We start from the raw sequence: 12,595 nt of genomic DNA, 5'->3' as shown, positions 1-12,595 counted from the left end.
AAATATTTTAATTTGTGTGAAGAACTTTTTAATGTGACCTGGTCGACTTGATGGATCCTAAAATAATTCAAATGACTAGTAAAAAAATAGTTTGACTCGAAATAAATATTCAGATGATATTTTTTTATAAATATTAAGGTGATAACATATTGGATCAAGTCGGGTTAACCTAAATTAAAATGTTAATTTGCAAGCTGAGTTGTGAGACTATGATAACTTCACAAAAGACAAATCAAAACAAATTATGAAGACTAGTTTTCAATCAACACAATGTTGAAAGATGAAATTGAAAAAAAATAATACAAAAATACAAAAAAAACCCGAGTAATCCTGAGTTAACTCCCAATAAAAAGAAAATTAGAATAAATGATGAATCATAATTCTCAATTAATTCAATGTTAGAAAATGAAATTGACAAAAGATGATTAAAAAAATAACACAAAAAAATGACCAGACTTAACTCGAGTTAATCTACTACTTGTGACCTGAGTCATTAGACGAGAATAAACTCATAGAAAACAAGCTGAAATAAATAACGAAATCTAATTCTCAATCAATTCAATATTGAATAATAAAATTGAGAGGAAAAAAAGGGAAAAATACTCAAGTCAACCGAGTTAACTTGTCAAACCTGTGGTCCGGGTCATAAAACTGTGATAATCTCGTAAAAAGTAAATTAAAAAAATTATGAAGTCTGATCCTCAATAAACTTAATGTTGAATGGTGAAATTTTAATTGAAAAATTAACTAAAAAAAGATACAAAAAATAACTCGAGTCAACTCACTAAACTCATAACCCGAGTGATGAGATATGAATAATTTCATAAAAAGTAAACCAAAACAAATCACAAAATCTAATTCCTAAGTAACATAATGTTAAAGGATAAAATTAAAAAAGAAATCAATTAGAAAAGAAAAAAAAAACAGTCAAATGAGTTAATTTGTCAAACTTATGGTATGGATCATAAAATAAAGATAACCTTGTAAAAATAAATTATAAAATTATAAAACTCAATTCTCTAATAACCTAATAGTGAAGAATAAAATAAAATTAAAATTAAAAATATAATTTTTAAAAAATACTAAAGAAAAGAAACAAATCATTATTCTAATGAAGAGTGATGTGTGATGCTTCCTCTTTGATATTTTGTTGTTAATTGTTAATGTATATTTTAGTTTATATACGTATTTGACGTGATAAATGATTATTTAGTATTTTTTGACATATTTTTTATTTTTTTTATTTTGATACAATTTATGTAAGAGTTGAAGTTTCTTGATTTTTACCTCTTTAAAGGTGGAATTCCTGTGAGAAGTTGGTGTTTGATGTGTTCGTGTTTTTTTAAGAGAATATTTGAAAATGTAATTACAGTTATTTTTTAAAGTTTTTTTAACTCGGAAATGTATTAAAATAATATATTTTTTTATTTTTTTTAATAAAATTATTTTTGACATTAGTGGATCAAAATGATCTGAAAACACAGAAAAATATTAATTTAAAACAAAAAAATATAAATAAAAATTTAATTTTTAAAAAACGTTTTTGAAACGCAATCCCCCCTCACATAGGGTTTAAAACCTTTCTATATCTTTAAAGATTTATCTAAATAGTGAATTAAGTTAACTCTTTATATTGCCATTTAATGTAAAATTCTAGATGACTTGATAAGAAAATATGGTGTCCAGCGAATACATCAATCCTAATGCAGACTAGTTGTTTAAAACATGAGTTAAAAATAATTTATTCTTTAATGAATATCAAGGATAAATCATTGGTTTTTTTATATTATGGATAAATTATTGCTAAAAAAAAAGTCTTATTCTTCAGTATTCTAAAGATGCTTGTATCCGTGTTAAGATTAGAAAATCTATGAGTACTTACAATGAAATTATCCTACCTTGTTGACTTGGGATTTGGTCATATGATTTTTCAAAAAATGTTATAGAAAAGATTGTGCACTTGCCATTTCATTTTTCTTATGAGTTTTAAAATTTTACCTGATATGTATTTTAAAATGTAAATTTATACCCACTAAAAAGATTTAAATATTTAAATAAATCACGGCTTAACTTAAATAGTCACTCGAGTTCATATTACAAGTAAATTCTTTTTTTTTTAAAAAAGAAAAGAAATAAAAAAAATCTCCAAAATTTCTAAATAATAGAAAAAAATACAAGTCCAATTCACCAACCATAAATATTCCCCACCCCTCGCATTATAACTCTGTTTGTTGAAGCTTTTGCTTTTATTTTTTGGGTTGAAAAACATATAAAATAATGCTTTTCAACAAGTAGTTTAGAGCTCGTTTGTAACTGTAGTTGTAGTTGTTTATTAAAGTGATTTTTGTTTGTAAATAAATTAAAATAATATATTTTTTATTTTTAAAATTTATTTTTTATACCAGCACATCAAAATAACTAAACAAATAAAAAAAATTAATTTGATTTTTTTAATTTTTAAAAATAATTTTGCACCGCATTCTCAAAAATTTTGAGTTTTTTTTGCTTAAAATGAAATTTGTTTTTATGTTTTCAGATCGTTTTGATATGCTGCTGTAAAAAAAAATTTTCAAAAATAAAAAAATTTATTTTAATGTATTTCTAAATAAAAAAAAACTTTAAACTCTCACCAAAATCACAATCCCAAATATGCTCTATAAAAACAGACTCTAAATCTAAAATCATTAACGTCATTAAGCACAATTAGCAAAAATAAACAGTCTCTAAATTGGGCAAATGATAAAAAAAGAAAAAACAATTCCCTCGAGAGAGTGTAATTCACTTGCTTAAAAAAGCTGGTAAGGACAGATACCCACTCACCTCAGCCGTCACTGTCTTCTTTTGACAAAGTGAAGACATTTGTCGGCTGAGGTTTCTCGGGTGGTGCCCACTTTTGTAACTTATATAAGTACACTAACTTATCATTCACAATTTCTGATAAGCTACTGTACTTATACCTCGAGAATACCGCCAGTAGCATATATATTTCACTTTTGCTTTAGTCACCTCAAAAACCAATGAAGCAGCATCTTCTAGGAAACAGAGCCCAGAGATAGAGAGAGAGAGAGAGAGAGATAGAGAGAGGGGGAGAGAGAGAGGGTGAGTTTGATTTAGAGAGCTAAACTGCTCTGTTTCCTTTAGTTCCCTGTTCTTAAGACTGTTTCAAAGGTGAGCTTATGCTGTGTTTTTACCTTTAATAGTATAGTAAATGATTCCCTTTTGTTTCGTCTTTTTTTTGGCTTAAACTCTTTAGTCTACTTTAGGGCATCTTTAATTTTACTGGGTTAAAGCTACTTTACTGTTTCAAACATGTGAAAACCCTAATTTTCTCCAATTTTCAGAATTCAGTTTTACTTGAAAAACTTGCAATTCTGTGTTGCTCTTTCATGTTATTGAGGTTGTTGTGCTTGGTAACTTCAAATTCTTCTGGTTTTTTTCTTAATTTTGTATTCCATGTAAGCCCTTGTTTCAATTAAATTCTGATAAATTCTATTTGTTTGGTTGTAAATGTTGAGAACTTCTTTTTGGGCTGAAAATGAGGCCATTTTCTTGCTTCTCTCTCTGTTTCTTCTTTCTTTTTGTCATTTTATTCGTATAATTCAATTTGATTGTGTAATTATGTTGTTTTTTATATTGATTGGTTTTTGGTGGTTGTGTAGATAAGAACTGGCTGCTGTAATGACGTCTTCGCTTAGTAGAGACCTCATCTTTTTGATTTTGCAGTTTCTTGATGAAGAAAAGTTTAAAGAAACTGTTCACAAGTAAAAAATTCTTATCAATACCTAGTTTTTGGTAAAGTTTATGAATTTTTTTGTTTAACATTAATTGGATTTGTTTCATTTTTAATTAGGCTCGAGCAAGAATCGGGGTTGTTCTTCAATGCAAAGTACTTTGAGGAGCTTGTGCTGGGTGGCAACTGGGATGAGGTTGAGAAGTATCTATCTGGGTTTACCAAAGTGGATGATAATCGATATTCGATGAAGATATTTTTTGAAATTCGCAAGCAAAAGTACCTCGAGGCGTTGGATAAGTAAGATTGTGAATCTTCTGTGTTTAGTTTTCATGATCTGCTTCAGGCAGTTCGTTATTGAGTCTGTCTCGTGGTTCACATTTTTATTGTGTTTGCTGCTCTTAAATATTTTGAATTGATAGGCTTGATCGGACCAAGGCTGTAGATATCCTCATGAAGGATCTGAAAGTTTTTGCCTCTTTTAATGAAGACTTGTTTAAAGAAATTACCCAGCTGCTCACATTGGATAATTTTAGGTATGTATGCTTGAACAAGATGCATTAAGATTTTTCAATTTTAGTTGACTGAGTTGTAATTGGACGACTATGCAGGGAAAATGACCAGCTCTCCAATTATAGAGATACAAAGTCAGCAAGAGCAATAATGTTGATTGAGCTCAAGAAGCTTATTGAGTCAAATCCCCTTTTCCGTGACAAATTGCAGTATCCTAACATAAAAAATTCAAGATTACGAATGCTTATCAACCAAAGGTCAGTAGGATTTTAATAAAATGATAGAGAGATTTTCTTCTGTCTTTAATGGTTGCTCTGTCCCTATTCTTTTCTTTTGATATGTGGCTTTTAAGATGTCACTTCCTTAGTTTTTATTCTTCTGTTCAATGAATACAGTTGCTGCAATCTTATTCTTTGTAATTTCTAGCACCCTTGTTTGCCGTAGAGAATAAACTGATCTTTGGTGTGCAATATGACAGCTTGAATTGGCAGCATTCGCTTTGTGGTAATCCAGGGCAAAACCCTGATATAAGAACCCTCTTTTACGATCACAGTTGTAGAAATGCTAATCATGCGTATCCCCAACTAGCAGCAAACAATCACCTCATAGCTTCTGCACCAAAGTCTGAAGGTTTTCTCCCGATAGTTGCAAATGGGGTACATGACTAGATTGCTTTTGTTTTCAATCATGTCTTGCTGTCTTTGACCAGAATTTTCTTACGTTACTTGATTATTTTTTATCTACTAGTCATTCCAACCAGCACCAGCTCCGGCACCGGCACCGGCACCGGCACCAGTTCAAACACCCTTAACAGCATGGATATCCAATCCCACAACTGTAACTCATCCAGTAGTTCCTGGAGTTGGACTAAATTTCATCAGCCCAAATCCAGGTGATAATGTGCACATATTTTTTTTTAGAATTCCTGAGTGGGTATTGTTTCCTATTTAATTCATTCAGGTACATGCTTGGGGTGTGCGTGTGTGGTTTTTTTTTTTTTTGAGGGGGGTGGGGTTGGAATGGTTGTAAGATTTTGTCATTAACATCATTAAAGTGTCAGGTATAGCTGCAATGCCAAAAGGTCCTGGCGATTCTGATGTGTCAAGGCCAAGATTTTCTGGGGCTTTGGACAGGGTAAGTTGTTTGAACTCTAATTACACAAACACAGTTTTAATAGCTGGTTTCCCGTCAAAACTACATAATTTGTGTGGAATTTTTCCAGCAGGTAATGTTGACAGGAAATAATTCTGGTCAAAATCATCATGGCCTGGCCTTTAACATAACCGAAGAGTTGCCCAGGAATGTGGCATGTACATTAAATCAAGGCTCAGCTCCCACAAGCATGGACTTCCATCCTCTTCGACAGACTCTACTTCTGGGTTAGTTCAGGTTTTCTGACTCTATAGTTTATGGTAACTTTATTTTTTTTTTCCCAATAACTGCATATTACTTATATTTATATGGTGTCTTTTCAGTTGGGACTGCTATTGGAGACATTAGTTTGTGGGACGTTAGTTCTAGGGAGAAGTTGGCCTCTAAAAGTTTTCAGGTATGGGATATTGGAGCAAGTTCAATGGTATTGAAGGTATGCTCCTTTCTAACTAATTTATCATTTGGCAAGATTGTAATTCTGTCTTCAGAGTGTCTTAATTCCATATTGATCTTGGTCAAATTCAGGCATCCATAGTCAAAGACCCATCTGTCTCAGTTAAACGTGTATTATGGAGTCCTGATGGTTCTTTATTTGGTAAGATTAAAAAATGCAGGATCAAACAGTTTCTTATGACTTGATTTTTCATGATTAAAGTCTGTTATTCTTCAACTAAACAGGGGTTGCATATTCTAAGCATATGGTGCAGTTATACACTTGTTATGGTGGACATGATATTCGGCATCATATAGAGGTAGGTTATGTTTGTGTTTACCTTATTTACAACTTTGTTATATTGTTTTTGGAGAAATAATTTATCTGTGTTTACCAGATCGATGCTCATGTTGGAAGTGTAAATGATCTAGCATTTTGCAACCCCAACAAGCAATCTGTTATCACTTGTGGTGATGACAAGACCATCAAGGTTAGCTTGTTATGAGATTGTTAATGACATTGTTACTCAGAGCTCTTACTGTGTATACTAATATTTTTAAATTTTAGGTGTGGGAAGTGGCCACTGGTGCCAAATTGTCTACGTTTGAAGGTCATGAAGCTCCTGTTCATTCGATCTGTCCCCATTCCAGGGAAACTGTTCATGTAAGAAGTCCAATTGGACACTCGTTTTCTGCTGATACATGTCATTTTTTTTTTGCTTCCCCTGGCTTTTCACACAGTTTGCTAATTTTTTCAATTGTTTATGCCCCAGTTTGTCTTTTCAACATCACTGGATGGGAAAATAAAGGCATGGTTGCATGGCGTGATGGGATCTAGGGTTGATTATGATGCTCCTGGTCGATCATGCTCCACAATGGCATATAGTGCTGATGGGAAAAGGTAGGTTATTACAACTCGAATCCCACTTAAAACTTACATTTTAAGGACAACTGAAAATTCATTCTCTCCACAACACATTTAGGCTATTTTCATGTGGGACCAGTCAAGATGGGGAGTCACACATGGTGGAATGGAATGAAAATGAAGGTACTATTAAGAGAACCTACCAAGGATTTCAAAAGCGTTCTTTGGGTGTTGTTCAATTCGATACTACCAAGAATAGGTTCTTGGCTGTTGGTGATGACTACTCAATCAAATTCTGGGATATGGATAACCCTTCTCTTTTGACAACCATTGACGCGGAGGGAGGCCTACCAGTAAGTTCATGCTTAAACCACAGTCAACTGCATGTCTTTGTGCAAACATACTATGGCTTAACTGGGTTTTGTTTTCTTATTTCTTTGACTGAAGACAAGTCCACGTATTCGATTCAATAAAGGGGGCAACCTATTGGCTGTATCTGCAAATGATAATAGAATCAAAATCTTGGCAACAGTTGATGGTCTCTGCTTGATGCGCACCTTTGAAGGCCATTCTCTGGTTGCCTCGAGACTTGGAATTGCATCTGAGGCACTGATAAAGGTCAGTAATTTTCTCTCACTTTCATTTCTTGGCTGGACTCAAACTAAATCAACGGGTGCAATTGCTAGAATGGTGACACCAGAAACTCAGAAGGTGTAAAACCAAGGGTGCCTGAAGAAGCACACCCACCAAAGATATGGAAGCTCACTGAGATTAATGATCCTTCCAAGCTTCATTCGCTGAGACTCTCAGCTCGTGTTAAAACAGACAAGGTATGACTGTGCCACTTGGCTTGTATTCTTTTGACCCAATTTGTGTTTACATGTAGCTTGGCCTTGACAACAGGAGAAATTCTAAGTCTTCAAATTGGATATGAGAAACTTTTTAAAATTCAGTAGGCTGTATCAAACAAGAACAATGCACCCAGAAACATATCAGATACCGTCTTTGTTAACATATCTCTACATCATATAAGTTTTGTGCCTGCATTCTATCTTTTGATAACTTCCCCATGTTGCTGTCATTTAGTAATGGAGCACAGGAGAATATGTACAATTGTGTTATGCATGTGTGCATGTCTAGCAGGAAGTTTTGAATTCATAGTTTTAAACTTTTTTCTAAAACATATAAAAACGGTTCATTGCCATTAAACTTTCAGAGAAAAAAAGGTTCTTATTGGGTTTTCTTCTATCAACTGCAGATCGCGAGGTTGGTCTACACAAATTCAGGCACTGCCATCTTGGCACTTGCATTAAATGCAATTCATCTACTTTGGAAGTGGCCTCGAAATGACCTTAATTCGAGTGGGAAGGTATAAGATTCCTGTATTCCTTCTGAATGTTTTACTGTCTAAGATGAAAGTCGGTTCCCAATACACAATAAATTTGTTCATCTTTTAAAAATTTGAATTCAGTTCCTTAGCAACATATTTGTTTCATGGTCCAGGCAACAACCAAGGCTACCCCTCAATTGGTGCAACCAGCATCTGGCATATTAATGACCAATGATCTCATGGATGCTAGACCAGAAGAGGCTGTGCCATGTTTTGCTCTGTCGAAGAATGATTCCTATATCATGTCTGCCTCTGGGGGGAAAATTTCCTTGTTCAACACAATGACATTCAAGGTATTTTTTGAATTGAGATAGTAATTCCACTTTTTACCCTTTTTTCTAATTATTCTTTTGCACAAGGAAAAATGGTCTTGAATTTTTTTTGGTGCTGTTTTGAAAAGCTACCTCCTTTGGGCTGCTATTTACAAAATTTATTGGCAACTGCAGATTATGACAGCATTCATGCCTCCGCCACCTGCAGCGACGTATCTTGCGTTCCATCCTCAAGATAACAATATTGTTGCAGTGGGAATGGACGATTCCACAGTACACATATATAATGTTCGTGTGGATGAGGTACAATAAGATGTTAGTTGATAGTAAGTTCCTGTGAATTCCAATGGGAAAAAAGAAACTAGGATTTGATCATTTTCTTTCTTGCTGTAGGTCAAGAGCAAGCTTAAGGGTCACTCTAAGAGAATCACTGGTCTTGCCTTCTCTAGTGTGCTGAATACACTTGTTTCCTCTGGCGCAGATTCTCAGGTTGGTATTTCATCTCTTATACCATGTCTACGCTAACAATTCTACGTGCTGTCGTAATTGTTTCCTGGCATGTTAACTTCCTTAGAATCTGTATTACCTGTTTTTGCTGGGCTTTTGCTTGCTGGAAAGGGATATATTTCATCTTTTCCCAGCTGCAAGACAGGGTGACAACATCCTATTTGAGAAAATATAGTGGGGTCGGAACACCTCAATGTGCTATCTGCAATATGTATCTTAGAGAATACATTAACCATTTTTCAGGTTATCGTGTGGAGCATTGATAGGTGGGAAAGGAAGAAAAATTGTGTCTTGCAGGTTCCAGCTGGAAGGACACCTGCAGCAATGTCAGACACCCAAGTTCAGTTTCACCAAGATCAAGTCCATTTGCTTGTTGCACATGACACTCAGCTTGGCATTTATGAAACAACAAAACTTGAATGCTTAAAACAGGTATTTTAATCTCGACTGTATTATGTTAGAGCGCTCCAGAGTCGTGTTACCCATTTCGTATTGTTTTTGATAAGGTCCTAGCAGCTTAAATACAAGTGTAATTGTTCTACAAAAAAAAAGAAAAAACAATTGTTTGTTTAGGGTGCCTTGAAGTTCCACCACAAGCAGAACTGGTGGATTTGCTGTATCTCAATTTTTTTAGGGACTGAAAGGACCACCTGTAATATCCTGTGGTTGATAGGCAACATGATGGTGATGCCAGTTAGTAGTTTTCAAAGGGAACAGTCATGGTTCAGCAGTTCCCTTCTCCCCTACACAGTTTGTTTTTGCTTTTGAAACTGCATTTCAAAAGTGCGATTGGCTTGAAAATGCATCAAATTGATGTTTCTTTTAGTGATTTCCAATGATTTTGATACGATGATTTCAAAAATTAAAAAAAAATCTGAAAAAATTATTTAATGCATTTTCAAGTGAAAAACACCATGCATTGTAATATCAAACACTAGAATCATTCTCTGTATTTCTTTTCAAAATTTGACCTTATGTGTTAAATTTTCAGTGGACCATTGGAGAGTTTTCAGCACCAATCTCGCATGCAACATTCTCTTGTGATAGCCAGTTAGTTTATGCTAGCTTCCTGGATGGAACTCTGCGTGTATTTAGTGCATCAAATCTTCAAGTGAGATGCCAGATTAATCCCAATTCCTATCTTCCATCAGATGTCAGGTACTAGTGATCTTGTTTCTTTACCAAAGTGTTTGTGAAAAATAGTTAAATCTTCACTCAAAAATCGTCACTCGAGAGTCTTTTTAACAGCTTGCATAATTAACCTGAATCATTTTTCTGTTGATCTCATTTCATGATCTCCTTCCACAATAAATTATGCTTCCACTGCTTCTTGTTTAGCATGACAACTATAGCTGGAATTTTTCCATAGTCAACTTACAACCTCCTGGACTGTGTTCAACCATTTATATCAACATGCAGCTTGTGGCGTTTGGATATTAGTGGATATGAGCAGATTCTCTTCTAGCATGTCCTAGTTGCGTGATCTAATATACCTCATTCATTTTCTGCAGTTCTACTGTATATCCTCTAGCAATTGCTGCACATCCCCAAGAACCTAATCAGTTTGCCATAGGCCTAACAGATGGCAGTGTTCAAGTTTTCGAGCCTCTTGAGTCTGACGGCAAATGGGGCGTTCCCCCACCTGCTGAAAATGGGGCATCAGGTAGCATGCCTTCCACTACCGCACCTCCAGCTGTTGCTTTAGATCAACCCCAGAACATGGAGTGAACACATCAACATCTCCGTTTACTCATATAAATCAGTTGAAGGAACTTATATGTAATATGTAGGAAACTTGGTAAGCCTTTAATAGCAAGGTTTCTTTCATGCACCCGTTTCTTATAGAATGAATGAGTGATAGCAGTTCTTTCGAAACTTACCAAGCCTTTTATAGTCAGCTATGATCTATCTTAACAGCCTTTCTCGTCTAGCTAACCAAATTGCTTTCTGGCTGGGGTTAGACAAACAATTGAACCGACATTGCAAAGCTACCTTAAGTTAAGGACCATTTGTGCAACGGTCCAAGACCTCTACTTAACAAGAGGCTTTAAAAAAAGAAATTTTCTTGCTAAGCTCGTCTCCACAAAAACTAGTGTATACATTAGTGGTGTAAATCAAACTTGGAAAACTGCATACGAGTAATTTTATTAAACTTTTACTTGTTATTTAGAGTTTTTTTGTTTTCAATTGTTGACTAAAAGAATGGCTATATGATTTGTCAGGAGTTAACTTTGGATTAATTAATTGTTGAGTCAGAATTTTACCTTGAACAAAAGTTATTTTTTGATTGAATAATGGTAAGGATGCTCGTGATTTTTCACTATATGACGTGGTAATTTGTGATAGGTGTACGTGTTAATATCATATTAATTATAAAAATCTATATATCCTAACATGATTGTTTTTTTTTTTAAAAAAAGAAGATTATGATATTTGAAGTATTTGTGCTTTATTTTTTTTCTATTTTAAAACTTATATTGTTTTTTATTCTATTTGGGTATTAGCATTCATCAAATTTAATCAATCTAGTAACTCTTTTAGTTTTGTTATTAAAATATTATGCGACAGTCAATTTCCTCTTAAATGTCTCCATGATGATATTATTTTATCTTTATTTTTTAATGAAGCACTTATGATTATATTATTTTTATTTGAGTATTATTTTTTTATATTTAAGTAGTTATACTCCATAAATCTATCAATGAAATAATTTTATAAGCTCATGTTATCTATATGAACCGATGTCTCTAAAATAACCCTGATTTTACCATTTTTTATACAACAAAAGTGAGTCCACGAGTATAGAATTGACAACCCAAAAGCAATTTAGTGTTTGGTATCGTGTTTTCTAAGTGTTTTTTAAAAATTTTAAATTTATTTATTTTTTTGCTTTAAAGTAATATATTTTTGATATTTTCAAATGATTTTTATATACTGATGTTAAAAATAATTTTTAAAAAATAAAAAAAAATATTATTTTAATATGTTTTAAAATAAAAAACAACCAATATAACACGTATTGGTATGAAACCCATTCCAATTTTAGCTCCAAGAACATAGACTCGGCCTAAGTCCTAGGACAAGTTAACTTCTGGAATGGTGAGTCAATGATATTGGGTAGATAAAAAAAAATTAAAAAAACAAAACAATTATATTTTAGATAAAAATTAATAATTATTAAAATTAATCCAATTAAATTAATAAAATCATGATTAATTAAATTAAACCAAATCAACTCATCTATTTATTTAAGATTAAACTTGATTCATAAGTTATCGGATTGATTCGAAACGAGTTTGGCAGGCACGCAAGAATCAAAATCAAATATATATTATAAAAGACAATTTTTGTTCCCCTTTTCTTTTAAACTTCAAAAAAGTTTTGACCAGAAAATATTGTCCTGTCAATTTGCCCCAGATCCAGCACCAGACAGAGGTCAAGGACAAACGATTCTGAGTGTCCTTCATTCTCACTTCCTTTACTTTGTGGATTTTATCAAACTAACCCTTGTACAAATAATTTGTTCAAATCAGCCCTTACACGTCCAATTTTAGAACATTAGCGGTTTTTTTTTTAGAAAATGGTGGTGGTGGTTTGGAATTGTAGCTATGTAAATTGGATTTGATATAAAAGTTCTATATATGATTCTTGGTGTTTTTCTATTTTTTTAACTCTTTTTTTTCAATTTCTTTGGATGGTGAATTTAATTTAATTTATTTCCTTTTGTTTTTCCA

General features: G+C 33.1%; 1 protein-coding gene across 7 annotated transcripts; it reads left to right on the top strand.

Annotated features, from left to right (window-relative positions):
* The first annotated feature begins 3,000 nt into the window (after positions 1-3,000).
* Positions 3,001-10,740, top strand: LOC7489125 (topless-related protein 1). Of its 7 annotated transcripts, none has more exons than XM_052453829.1 (25): positions 3,001-3,168; positions 3,660-3,761; positions 3,851-4,030; positions 4,153-4,266; positions 4,342-4,500; positions 4,722-4,899; positions 4,991-5,135; positions 5,304-5,377; positions 5,469-5,622; positions 5,719-5,828; positions 5,921-5,990; positions 6,074-6,147; positions 6,226-6,318; positions 6,396-6,491; positions 6,601-6,728; positions 6,811-7,045; positions 7,140-7,310; positions 7,379-7,522; positions 7,951-8,061; positions 8,196-8,375; positions 8,529-8,657; positions 8,748-8,843; positions 9,105-9,293; positions 9,853-10,019; positions 10,373-10,740. In XM_052453829.1, the coding sequence occupies exons 2-25, from the start codon at positions 3,679-3,681 to the stop codon at positions 10,587-10,589; spliced, it is 3,297 nt and encodes a 1,098-aa protein (XP_052309789.1). In that variant the 5' UTR covers positions 3,001-3,168; positions 3,660-3,678; the 3' UTR covers positions 10,590-10,740. The 7 variants fall into 7 exon arrangements, with proteins under 7 accessions (XP_052309789.1, XP_052309787.1, XP_052309792.1 ...); XM_052453827.1 differs by having other exon boundaries at positions 5,298-5,377; XM_052453832.1 differs by having other exon boundaries at positions 5,298-5,377; positions 5,466-5,622; positions 5,719-5,792.
* Positions 10,741-12,595: the final 1,855 nt, after the last annotated feature.

The sequence above is a fragment of the Populus trichocarpa genome, chromosome 6 (assembly GCF_000002775.5).
Source record: "Populus trichocarpa isolate Nisqually-1 chromosome 6, P.trichocarpa_v4.1, whole genome shotgun sequence".
NCBI lineage: Eukaryota > Viridiplantae > Streptophyta > Magnoliopsida > Malpighiales > Salicaceae > Populus > Populus trichocarpa.
Note: the sequence above shows the minus strand (reverse complement) of the source record. Positions and strands in the feature narration are given on the sequence as shown.